The sequence below is a fragment of the Callospermophilus lateralis genome, chromosome 7, assembly GCF_048772815.1.
Source record: "Callospermophilus lateralis isolate mCalLat2 chromosome 7, mCalLat2.hap1, whole genome shotgun sequence".
NCBI classification, from domain to species: Eukaryota; Metazoa; Chordata; class Mammalia; order Rodentia; family Sciuridae; genus Callospermophilus; species Callospermophilus lateralis.
In genome coordinates, this window is record NC_135311.1 from 29,736,097 (window position 1) to 29,749,447 (window position 13,351).

At 41.0% G+C, this 13,351-nt stretch overlaps 1 protein-coding gene across 1 annotated transcript; it reads right to left on the reverse strand.

The window, feature by feature from the left end:
- Positions 1–9,511: 9,511 nt before the first annotated feature.
- LOC143404147 (putative vomeronasal receptor-like protein 4) lies at positions 9,512–10,441 on the reverse strand. Its single transcript, XM_076862460.1, has one exon. The coding sequence runs from the start codon at positions 10,439–10,441 to the stop codon at positions 9,512–9,514; it is 930 nt and encodes a 309-aa protein (XP_076718575.1).
- Positions 10,442–13,351: the final 2,910 nt, after the last annotated feature.

Here is a 13,351-nt window from a genome sequence, read left to right on the forward strand (position 1 = left end):
TAGGTTCAGTTAGGGGAACAGCTGCTTTACCTGTGGGGAGAATCATATCTGTTAAACGAATTTGGTCAGCATGATCTGAATGTGGGTTCATTCATCTGGGGTCAGAGTAGAGGACAGAACAACATAGACGTTGTGCCAGGTAAGATCATAGGTCTGGGAGAGATATCTGAATTCCTTAATATAAGCAGAAGAGTCAGCAGAGATGTTTTTCAATCTGGGAAAGATCTTGAAGCAAAAATGGGACGTGTACGTGTACTCAGACTATCCCTTCAGCACCAGCTACTTTCCTGAGAGGACAAAGGAACTGTGGGTTATCTGATAAGAGGGATCAGTGGGACCGGGTGTGGACACTGATGGGAGAAGAGAGGGCTGAGTGGGTGGAGGTGATCATGGCTGTAGGAGAGGAGGAAGAGGAGAGGGGTGGAGGGGGAGGGGGAAGAGTGATATCAGTGGAAGAGGTGGGTGGAGAAATCAAGGTAGCAAGAGAGAAACAAGAGAGTGGGGGAGGTGGGGGGAAGGGATGTATCAGTAGAAGAGGTGAGAGGAGTGGGGGAGGAGGCTCAGAGGGATCCGGAGATCCCACCCACTGCAGCCAGGTGGGACCCATCCTGCCTGCCGGTGGGAACTGGGCGGTAAAGGAAGGTGTGAGAGAGGAGCCCGTGAGGGAGGGAGAAAGGGTACATGTGTCTGGTGGCCAGGCAGACTGGAAGCAGGCAGACAGGGCCGTGGGCAGCAGTGGCAGTGGCAGGGAGGGGGAGGGGACGTGGTACCCCTGGGAGGGTGAGCAGAAGGACTGGAATAAAGAGCAGAGAGAAGGTTGGAAACAGAGAGCAAAGGGAAGGACAGGAGCAAATCTCAAAAAGCCTGAACATGGTTTCCCATTTTCCTGTCTGGCAACAGAAATTGTCCAATTCAGTGAGGGTTTAAAATCAACAGTTCCTTCTGGGGGCTATTATGACCCATTGTCTAACTGCAGTTTTGAATGAGCCCTAACTTGGCAGAATTTTAATATAGACACCCAAAGGACTTTGGGTCTAAGGAGAGGACTCTGTTTCCCATGACCTTCCAGCACCTCCGGGGTGAGTGGGAGCAGAAAAAGGCATCCCAAATTCTGTCTGCACTCACCTACAGCACAGATACAGGCCAGGGCGGAGGTTGAGGCATTCCTAAAGCTTCTGCAGGCCCCAGCGGTTAGCCAACCTGGTTGGCAGGGGGCTCTCAGGATGACTGGGATGTCTCCACAGTCCCCAGCCCTGAACAGAATGGGCAGGGCCTATGGCACGTGCATGACTTATGGATAGACCCCGCAGACAGAAAAAAAGGGACTGGAAGGTCAGGGGAAAGGAGGAATTTACCCCACTCCTGTTGGCCTAGATGAAGGGAGAGAGAAAGAGCTGCTTAGAAATTTCCTGTTTCCTTTTAAGGGGGAAGGGATGGGCTTCAATCTGCTGAGGAAGAAGCCCAAAGATCCCTTCCTGGGTTTTGACACCAAGATGCCAGATCAGGCGAGGCAGGCAGTGACCAAAGGAGGAAGATTTAAAAGGGCCACTTAACAGGCTTTATTGAGATTTCACTCCCCGGTGGAACTCAATCAGACCCACAGAGGGGACAGGAGAAGGATCTGAGGAGAAACCATGTGGAAGCTCGACCGGACTGGACTTTTATGGGGCTTATAGCATGAAGGGAAGGTCTTGGAACAGGAAAAGGTGTTTCTAGGGTCTCTTGCCCCCTTAGAGTTGGTTAGGGGAGTTGGCTGAACTCCAGGATTGGCCAGAGGTTCCTGCTGATTGACAAGCATTAGTCAGGAGATCTGGCTGATTGACAGGCATTTCCACCAGCATCTGATTGATGTTCTTTTCTAGCGCAGGCTGCTTTGTTCTATGTCACCACTAAGTTGCCACCAAGTCGCCACCACTGACCTAACAGTCTGCCTGCTGGGTGTAACATTGAGAGGAAGGTAAGGTAACTCAATCGCTGGAGATTCCACTCTCAGTCGTGGTATAGAAGGAGCAATTCCTTTGGAAAAAAAATGGCCTCTGGCTGTTTTTCTTGCTTTGTGCTCTTAACCACCCTCTGAAGCCCTTTTAAAAGGTCTTTCAGGGGCCATTGGCCTTGATCTAGATCATCAAAAGACGGATTTCCAATGCAGTCCTGACCTTCTGAACACTGTCTACTGTAATTCCAGAAAGTTCTGCAGAGAGGCAGCCTTTAGACAGCTTCCTTTCTGGTCCCTCCCAGGTATGTGAACCCAGGAAATCTTGCTCACAGGACCACGGACAAAACTCACTAACTGTTCTCAAGGACAGTGCCAGCTAGACCTTTTCCACTTGCTTTCCATTCCAGTTAATTAGAGTTTCCAAAATTGGTAAATACATCTCTTTATCTGATGATACAGAACTTCCCATGATAAATCTTTAACGTCCTTGTCTCTCAATCTGTCTGCTTCTTCTGTGACCCTTCAAAAAATTTTGTGGTCTAATAAATTTTTATAGTGCGCTCCCTCAATCAACCTGGAAATTCCCCTCCAGTGGCCCCAACATTCTGGGCACCACTTACTGTCCATGGCCAGCGCAGGCAGCTAAATTAGAAGTCACTTGAGTGAATTTCTTAAGGTACCAAATAAAACACAGACACACAATTTACCTTTAATTCAAGCCCCTGGATGACCTCTGCCCTTGGCCTCAAGCTCCCCAAATGGGAGAGTGAGGAATGTCACAAGAGGCTGGCAAGAGACAGCAAGCATGTTTCAGAGTGGTCTTTATTTGGTGGAACTCTGGTTCTTAGAAATTTCCATCCCCAAAAGACCAAGAGGCACAGGGTTACAAGGACAGGTAAGGTAACCTGGGCATGTTGGAAGGCACACCCAAGCATGAAGACACACTTGGTGGCATTTTTACTACCCTCAAGATCAGGGTCACTGTCTACAGCCACTTGAAAGTGGCCAGATCACTGGAAGTGACCGACAGGACCTCAAAGCAATCAGGAGAGGAAAATGCTGGTCACATGATGTGGCAGTCTCCCACACTTTTTATTCTTTTTTGACATGAGGCAGTCTGTCACACTTTGGAAGACTGGCCTCCCACTCATGCTTCTTCTGCCCCAGACTCTCAAGTCACTGGGAATATAAGTGGGGCGCCTACACACCTGGCTGCTGAAAACTCTATGAAGAGAGGATACTGTGTAGGAATGTTCTAAAAATAAAAGGAACAAGTATCTTAAATAGAACTCCACTAAAAGAATCTCAAGAAATATAATGCAGGGACATAAAAGTCATGAATTTAGACACCTGCATCTTTGTTTCTAGATTTGTCCATGTGTATCATTATCAAGCTACTCAAATTCACATCATCTGACCATGATGCAGTGCAGCAGGCTCAGTCTAGACTGACTTTCTTAACTGTTTGTTGGTTGTACAACAGCACACAGCCCTCAGCCTGCTACCCACCATATACATATTGTTTCATTCTAAGACCTGTTGATGAATTTCTAAACCTGCTTACCTATCAGAGCACAGTGTTTGTATACATCATCTCAGATGTTATCTATGGTCTTTTAATTTCAAGTTTGAACAGCATTTGTCACAATTCCTCAGTTCACTTCCTTCTTAAAATCTTCCTTTTAATTTATCCAAATTAGAGTTCAGTGTTTGTAAAATGAACTACATAGTTTTGAACAATGGCAGGCATCCATTTATGCATCATCCTAGTACAGTACAGAAAAGTCCCTTCACCTTAAAATTGACCTTGGTATTGTTTTGTTTGTTGTTGTTGTTTCTGGTTTTTTTTTTTTTTGGTTGTTGTTCATTTGTTTATGAGAACATCTTGCTGTGGTGCCCACCCTGGTCTCACACTTGTGGGCTGATTGTTCTGCCTCAGCCTCCTGAGCAGCTGGGACAGCAGGCACAGTGTGCCAGGCCACATCCACTTATTACCCAAGTGCTGCTCTTTTGTCTAATCCAGAAAATTAGTCATCTCAGGTCTGGTCTCAGTTGTCTCCTCAGGAATGTGATTTAGATAAAATGAAAGAAGTATCCTTTGCATCCTGGTTTCTTTTATTTAGCATTTAAGTTTCATTTCCATTGTTGAGCTAAGAAAAGGCTACTATTTTTGTTTAGTGGAAATTTTATAAAAGTACATTTACTTCTCTATTAATTTGCAACATAATGTGTGTATTTCTTCCAGTGTACAATGATATTGAAGGAAGCTGCTGTCCACAGTTGCATATGTACAAGTCGTCCACCTCATGTTTTGCTGCTTTGCTAATTAGGCTTCTTTTAAAATGGACATGTTTTCTTTTCCTTTATTTTCTTACCCCCTCCACAAACTGGCAGTGGGGAACTAGATAACCTTTTCATATCCTAGACCAGCACACACCCACCACAGGAACCAAGGAATTCAGACTTCAGGGGTGGCACCAAAAGACCTAAGGAACTGCTGTCTTCCAAATTAACAAGTGAATTAAATTCCTCTAGAGGAACTTCTTGACAGGCAGCCTTTAAATGGCTTCTTTAAAAAACCTTGCTCTCTGGGCACAGTGGCTCATGCCTGTAATCCCCTTGTCTCAGGAGGCTGAGGCAGCAGGATCAAGAGTTCAAAGCCAGCCACAGCCAAATTGAGGCCCTATGCAACTCAGTGAGACCCTGTCTCTAAATGAAACAGGGCTGGGGATGGGGCTCAGTATTCAAGGGCCCTGGAGTCCAATTCCCAATACCCAAAATAAACAAAAAACAACAACAAAAACAAACTCTGTTCCCTGTGATGAGCATAATCACATCCTCTGGGACTGGAGCCCCCTATGCTTCTCCACTGATAGCAAAACAATAATGTACCTGCTTTTCCTTTTTGTCAAAACCATGTCATTCTTGTTCAAATGGCATGAGGAACAAGGTGCAGCCTTCAGTAGCATAAACCATTCCTGTGGGCAACAGTTCACAAATAATGAGGCTAAAATTTGGAAGTGTGATTCATGGATCATATGGCAACTTTATTAAGGAAAAAGAAAACCACAGCACTCCTTCCCAGGGACTTATGTGACATCCAAGCAACAATAAAAGGTCCTTCCTGTGCTCTGCCACCAAGCAGTATTAGTTACTATTGTTTTGTGTGAGTGTGTGCCATTGAGTGCTTATTGGGATCTTGTAGTTTTATTTTATTTTTCCAGTGATATGTGTTGTTGAGCATCTTTTCAGACACCTTCATGCTGTCTCTAGACCTTTTGTGAAAGGTCTTTTCATGTTTCCTTCCTTCCTTCTCCATTTGTCATTTTCTGCAACTCCTGTGGCACAAGAGACCATCATTTTAATTTGTTAGACCTGTTTGTTAACTAAGGCATTAGTTATTGTGCCTTTTGAATATTTTATTATTTAGGAGACATACATGTACAGAATTTTCACAAGTTATCTGAACCTGTCCTCAATTTTCAGATGTTTCTTAGTTATAAATTTTAAACCAAAATTACTAGATAGGAGTAATATTAATATGAGACAGTAAAATATGCCATTGCAACATTTTCTACAGTTCATCTTTTGAAACATTCAGTGGCATAAAATAAATCTATTTATAAAAAGGAACTCTGACATATTTTTCTTTTTTCTAATTAAAATAATACCTCAAATCCATAATTTCCAAGACACATTATCAAGGCCAGTAATTTTCTCTGTGTTCCTCTACAATTTGTATTTGACATTTTGACCTCATGTAAAACATTTTACCCAGAAAATAAAGAAACTGTTGCTACCTAAGGCAACATACCCTTGAAAGACTGGAGAGCACAGAGTGCTGCTTAACTGAATTTATAACAAGAGCTCCTCCTCCTTCTTTGGATAAATTTCAAGGTGGTGCACACCTGTCATCCCAGCTACTTGGGAGGTTGAGGCAAGGTAAACCACAAGTTTGAGGCCAGTTTAGCTTAGTAAGGGCCTAAGCAACTTGTTTCAAAATAAAATTAAAAAGGGTTGTGGATGTGGCTCAGGGGTTAATCACTGCTGGGTTCAATCCTTGGGAAAGCAAATAAACAAATGAAAAAAGATTTGTGGGCTGGGATTGTGGCTCGATGGTAGAGCATTTGCCTAGCACATGTGAGACACTGGGTTTGATCCTCAGAACTACATAAAATAAATAAATTAAATAAAGAAAATGTCTCCATGTACAACTAAAAATATTAAGAAAGGTAAATATTTGGATCTGATTCACTAAAATACCTTAAAAGTGTTAGAATATTCTAAAAATTATATTTTGGCATCTTTAGAATCACTGAATGTAAAATTCTTTTTATTTTAGAGAATTTTTTCACAATAGTTTATAAAGTTACTGGAAGCCTCATTTTAAAACCATGTTCTAGGCTGTAATTTTTTGTTCATAAGCTAGTTTATTGGCATATTAGGGAAACTTATCTATCATCACTAGGTAAGTATGTGCTGTCTTCACCCACAAAGATTTCAAGAATTTAATGATTTGTTTTTTCTGTACAGATCAGCAGCAAAGGCCTGATTGTGGCATAGCCATTGGCCACCATCATATGGATATAATAATAAACTGGGTTATTGTTCCCCATAGTTCTTGAGGAGAAGATGCTGTCCAAACAGTACATGAGCACAAAGAAGCTCATGAGCAGCAGGATGGTCCAGGTGGTGCTCCTGTGAACATTAATGTACAAGTGTTCAAGTTTCTGATTTCAGTTTATTTTGTAAATACCTAGGAGTGGAAATGGTAGGTCATATAATAATTTTTTTTCCCAGTCAATGCTTTACTCACTCAAATCACTCAATACAATTTCACTCTATAGGTTTTTAGTCAAGAAAATGACAATCCTTATTCTAGGCACTACAACAGACATAATCAATTCACAGCAAACATTCTAGATAATTGATTCACAACAAACCATTCTAGATTAATTCTAGGCACTGCAAACACTTAATTATGATAGTCTAATGACAGACATTCCCTCTACATGGTAAATTCAAGCATTAGATCAAAAGTCTTAAGTCTTAGGTTTTAAGTCCAGCAGATGCACACTCACTCAGACCGGTATGATCAGGTCAGGAACCAAGGCAGCCTTCTCCTGGGGTGGAGCTTATGACTGGTTGAGGAGAGGTTCATAGGGAGAAGTTGTGGTTGTCACCAGGGTCAAGATGTGGCTGTAAAGTTTAAGAGTGGTAAGGATCAGAAACAATGAAATGTATTGGGATGCCAGTCCAGGTCCTCATCAGGCTCTCAAGGTGAGGGCTTCAGTGTCAGCTGGCTGAATATCTGTTCATTTGCTCTGTTACTTATACCAAATTTGGGGGCTTTTGTCCCCCCTTTTAATCCTTATCAGCTTCCACCATCTCTCAGTGACATCATTAACTCTGGGGTTAAACCATCTGATGTAGTGGTCCTCACCCTAATCTTTTGGGGTGCTTTTCCCTGGGCAAGTATGAACAGCCTGCCAGAGGCTTCAATCTGAGCTTATCAGGGTGGGGAGAAGTGACTTGTTTGTGCCTGAGGGCCATATTGGTGGTCTCCCTGTTAGGCATGCCTGCAGTTTTCAAACTGGAGTTTTTAAAATGGAGTTGCTTAGGCTCAGACCTCAGGCTATCCTCACATATGTCAGAGATCAAACTCACAGCAGTGGAAAACCATTGATAGGTTTCATACAAGTGAAGCAATTTGATCAGTGTTTCCCTTTTTAGGTCATTTGTAGAACAGCCAAGCCCGGAGAGAGAAGAGATCAGGGAATAATTAGGGGACTACTGTAGTCTTCTGAGTGAAAAAAAGAAATGACAAGAATCTAGATTGGAATGGAAAGGGGATACATAGATTTGGAAGATATTTGATGGGAGAATCAATAAGACTTGGTAGTAAACTTGAAATCAAGAATGAGAAAAAACTGAGGAATTCATGATTTCCTCCATGTTTCCCAACTACTTATTTGGTGGCTAAGTAGTTGGCTTTATTCAACAATATAGGGAATTCAGGAAAAAGTATCAAATACAACATTTGTTCTTTCTGTTATTGAGGCATGGGGAGAGAATAAGTTCAATAAACATGTTAAGCCTGGGAATTTGTGAAACATCCCAGACATATCTGGTAGGTAGTTGGATATACAGGTCTGGAACTCATGGATAAAGTGGTGCCCCCAATGGACAGAAGCCATTCCCGGGCCCCTGTCACCTGCACGGAGACCAACGTGGGCTTCTCATATGATAATTTGTACTTAGCATTTTAATAAAACCCCAAACTGCTTTCAATGACATCTGTAGTATTTTTCATTCTTATCAGAAATGGATAGTGAGTGCTGGGGTTGTGGCCTAATGTTAGAGCCCTTGCCTAGCTTGTGTGAGGCACTGGGTTCCATTCTCAGCACTGCATATGAGTTAATGAATAAAATAAAAGTCCGTCAACAATTAAAAAATATTAAAAATGATAGTGATTTCCATTCTCCATATCCTTATTAATACTTATTTTTTGTATTTACTTTTTTATAGTAGCATGTTTCTAGGTAAAAAGCAAAACCTCATTATGATTTTAGATTTTAGTTTTGGTACAGGTAATGAAACCAGGTGTACTCTACCACTAAGCTACATCTCCAGCCCCTTTAATTTTTTATACCTTTTTAAAAAATTTATTTTTATGTGGGGCTGAAGATTGAACCCAGGGCTTCGCACATGCTGCATGAATGCTGTACTGCTCAGCTATAACCCCAGCCCTTGTTTTGTTTTGTTTTGAGACAGCATATCCGTAAGTAACCCAGTCTGGATGTTAAATTGGGATCCTCCTACCTCAGCTTCTGAGTAGCTGGATTTACTTGTGTTCAACACTGATTGTGTGACTAATTTTATTTTTCACTCAGTATTGGGAATTAAGCCCAGGGAACTTTTTTTTTCCAATTGTTTTTATATTTTATTGTAAGAGAGGGTCTTGAAAAGTTGCTGAGGCTGAATTCTAACCTGTGATTGTCCTGCCTCCATCTCCCAAATTTGTGGCATTACATGTTCATGCTTCCATGCCAAGCTCCAAATAACTTTTTTAGGAAAAGTGCAACATAAGATATTTTTAAATAGAGAAAGGAAGAATGTACCTCAAATAGACCATCACCTAATAAAATTTTAAGAAATGTAATACAGGAAGAAAAAAAATATTCCCACAATAAAGTTCAGACACAAAAAATAAATGGAATAAATTGTAAAAAATCATAAACATGCAGATGAAGACATTGACACAAACATAGGGTGAAATTATACATAGGGTTCATGCTACCCTTCTATATTATCTTGGTGTGATAGAAAGTGTGAAATCTGGGGTTCAGGTTGTGGCTCAGCGCTAGAGCACTCTCCTAGCACATTCAAGGGCCTGAGTTCAATCCTCAGCAACAAATAAAAAAGTATTATGTCCAACTACAACTAAAAATAAAATGAAATTATATATATAAAAGAAACTGTGGAACCCTTGCTTAATATTTTTCTGAGAGAAAATTTTGCAAAATAGAGAAAATTGTTCTAATAAGAGTAGAAAAATCCTTCGGATAGGTTTCATCAGAAAATGGCTTTTTTCCCACATATAAGGTGAGTAATTTTTGTTAGTTGAGTATCAGCAGTGATCAGCACCAAAGGACTGACTGTGCCATAGCCATTGGCCACAAGTATCTGGACACACACTATGATGGCATTATTAGTCCATTTCATACATATGGCCATTGAAATGATGGAGTCTGCGCAGTACAGGATGGCAAAGCAACAGATCAGCAGCAGGATGCTCTGAGTGGCCCTTTGTTCTTGGGAGGATTTTGGAGGGAACCTGGAATTGCGAAGATGCTGGGACCTCTGTGTGTGTCTGTACAAGAGAAGGACCATGTACCCACTGGAGAGAACCATGAGTCCTACGAAGAAGACATCCCTGCATGCCATCAAGGTGAGAAAAAATGACTTGTTGATGTGGCTCACGAGCAGCAAGGAGCAGCAGTCAGTGACAAACAGAAGTCCAGGCTGGGTCTTATTAGGAGTGGCCACAGTGCAGAGGAGCAGGTTGCAGGAGAGGGACATGGTGAGGGCCCATAAGAAGACAAATAGCCCCACAATGGGATTTGTAGATTTCAGTTTGAAGTGGGCCAACCAGGAGCCACTGGGGCTGATGATGATGGCCTGAAGCACACTCAGGACACAGGTGGTGCAGATGGAGAGTCCCTTCATGACCTTGTGCAGGAAGACAAGCACTTTGCATTTGAAGTCGCCTGGAATGTCCTGTGTTTCCCAAATGTCTGTGGACACCAAAAGGCCCCTGGTAAGGAGCATGAGGATGTGTGTAAGGGCCAAGTGGGTGACAGGGAGGTCGGTGAGCCTGGGCTTGTGGCCCACATAGGCAGCAGCAGTGTGGAGGCAAAGCAGAAAGGTGTTTGCTGCAATCCCAATGCCAGCCTGGAGATAGAAGGCATTTCTTATGGCAACATAACTGAACCGTTGGTCCATCTTCATGGGGATGTTGAAACAACTGTTTCTGAAAGGAAATGCAGGACTGCGTGTGACAGCAGTAGAATTTTCACTGACAGGCTTCCAATCATCAAGCACACTTTTCTTTCTCTAGAGTCATCATTTATCAAATAATTCTGTGTAATAGGACTGGCTCTGATGCCTCATTTTAACTTCAAGTAAGATCTTGGGCATGGCTCTGAGTAGAGTGCTTGCCTAGCCTGCATGATGCCCTGGGTTCTGCCCACCACACTGCAGTCAATAAATATATCAGCATCAGTTATTCCTCCAATAAATGATTTTTTAAATCTCCCCATCTCCTCCTGAAGTATCCATATCATACCTTCATCCCTAAGCTTGTAGTACTTACTGTGCTTTGGCTTATGTTAATAACTACATTATTTAATGGGTAGCTTTGGTTACTTTCCTATTTTTCCTGCATATTTCTGAAGGGTGGAGATACCTCTTTATTTACCCTTAGATCTCGAAGATCCAAAATCTTGCTGCCTAGTTGTACATTGTTCAACAAAGTCTGTTGATGTTAGTCTGGAGAAGTGGAACTAGGAAACTTCCAGGAAAAATGTCTCAAGAGGCCCATTATCATGGTTTATTTATGAAAGTGTGGGACACTGAGAGATTTAGTAGTGTGTATCCCAGACCCAGCAGCCTGTGTTTATCTGAGGTCCACCACGGAGGGTTCACCTAGGACATTATCAATGTCAAAGCTGAGAGGAGAAAAGCCTACCATAATATTGGCTTCCTCTGGCAAATTTGATCCTTGGTAACTGGAGGAATTCTAGGTTTTTAAAAAATTTTCCATTTTTCTTAGGAAATAGCTTAGGTATTTCTGCATTCATAATCCATTGTGTGGAGACACCTGGTAGAGTCTCTTAAACATAAGTCAATAATATCATATTTTATGCTTTCATTTTTTTCCTCAGACCTGTGTATTAGAAGAGAAAATATATATTCTGTCAAAATGAGTTGGGAGCATCCTTTACAGAAAATGTCTCCTACAAGGAAAAGATATTCAGTCCTACCCTGAAATATGTTCAGATTCTCCCGAGTAGAAATTGAGATCTTCAAGTCTCCTTAGTTAATTTTATATATGCATGTGGTGTTCTGCAGGAATATGGGTAAAAATTGAATTGCATGACACAACCATGACTTAAATATAGGCATTTTACTGAATCCCTTTAAAATAAGTAATTCCTTAAGAGTTTTTGATCTATGTAATACTGTGAAAGTAGTAATAATTTCCGAGTCTCCATATGGTTAGTAAGAATGATAGAATAATGATTTTAATAGTCTATCAAAATTTTCCAGTCTTATTAAATGCATTTCTAATGGAAGACAGAATTTTTGAGAGCCCAGATTCTTGATAGAATGCTCCTGAAGTCAAGGCAAAAACCTTAGAAGGAAATACAGAGAAATTCAAGGGACTAAATCAAGGGAATCCACCCAGGCCTAGTGTGGAATGTATAAATACTATATGCTGCATGAAGCTCCTGAGATACTATTGATTAAAAACCTGAATCCAGTGAAAGATGGAGCCAACATTCTTTTTTTGCTATTGTGATATCTCCTACCCCAGGGTTTTTATATGATTTATGAAGAAGAACTGAAGACTGTATTGCAGATTTAGGAGATGGTAAAACAGGAGGAGCTCTGTCATAAATAGAAGACCCAATGTAGCTGAAAACCCAAGTTAATCCTAGACATGTTTTGTAGAAAAGTACAGTGGGTTTGGTGACTTCCCCTTCTCTTATCTCTCATCAGAAGAATACAAGTTGCACACAACTCTTAATAAATGCAATGGAGCATTTAGTTTCATGGAAAATCAAGTATTTCAAACTAGAATCTATGTATTGTCCTCAGGACCTGTGAAATTCAACATCTCACTGAAACTGGCACAGCCATCACCAATCAGGATAAAGAACAGACTCAATGAATCAATTTAAGAACACCAAAATCTTCCACATGAGTTGATGTTTGGATGATGCCATAATATTCCTTACCTAAGATTCTCTAGCAGCACATTCACTGAGACCCTGAGAGACACTTCTGTGACGCTTGAGCACTCAGAATTACTCTCCCAGGCCTTTGCTTCTTCTTTAAGGACTCTACCCATGCTTCCCAAGCCAAGCTTTAGTCACCCTCTACCAATAACTGAATTCACATATTTTGGAAACAGGATGGAAAATATCTCCTGGATGACAAACCAGTTACCATTTTCTTCCCTCTCTAATCACTAAATCCCTGAGGAGATGGTTAACTTCCCTACACAAGTGTGAAGTTGTGTTCAGTCACTGATTGCAATGAAATTGAGCTCAGGAAATACTTTTTGTAAAGGAAGTTTTCAATTGTGAATATCACCATTTGAGATTTGGGAGGTAGGAGTGGCAAAACATTCTTAACAAGATAAAATATTTTTGATAAAAAGATAAAACGCTTTTTCTCTAGATTGTTATAAATTTTTCATATTTGTCACAAATGATTCAATAAACCAACAACAAAGGGATGACTAGATATAGAATGTTTTGGTGTTAAATTCTGTCATTTTTCACTGAGTATGCATTAATAAAGAATAAGTCTAGTGCTAAAGGGCCAGCTGGGAGAATATGAAATTTCAGATATATGTCAGGTACCAAGGAACAACGTTTTCTGACTAAGGAGATAGAATCTGTCTCCAGATAAATGGGAGCTGTGGATATGTATACCAATCACTGTGCCAAGCCATGAAAACAGAATGTTTTATTTCATTGTAAGTTTAAGTTTATTCGATTTTTCTTTCTTCTTGCATCCCTAGGATTATTTTTTATAAAAGCTTAATGCATGCCTAAATTTAAAAGAAAAGCTATGTTGTAGTAAAGAAGAAGATAAAAAAATTAGATCTAATGAAGCTAGCAA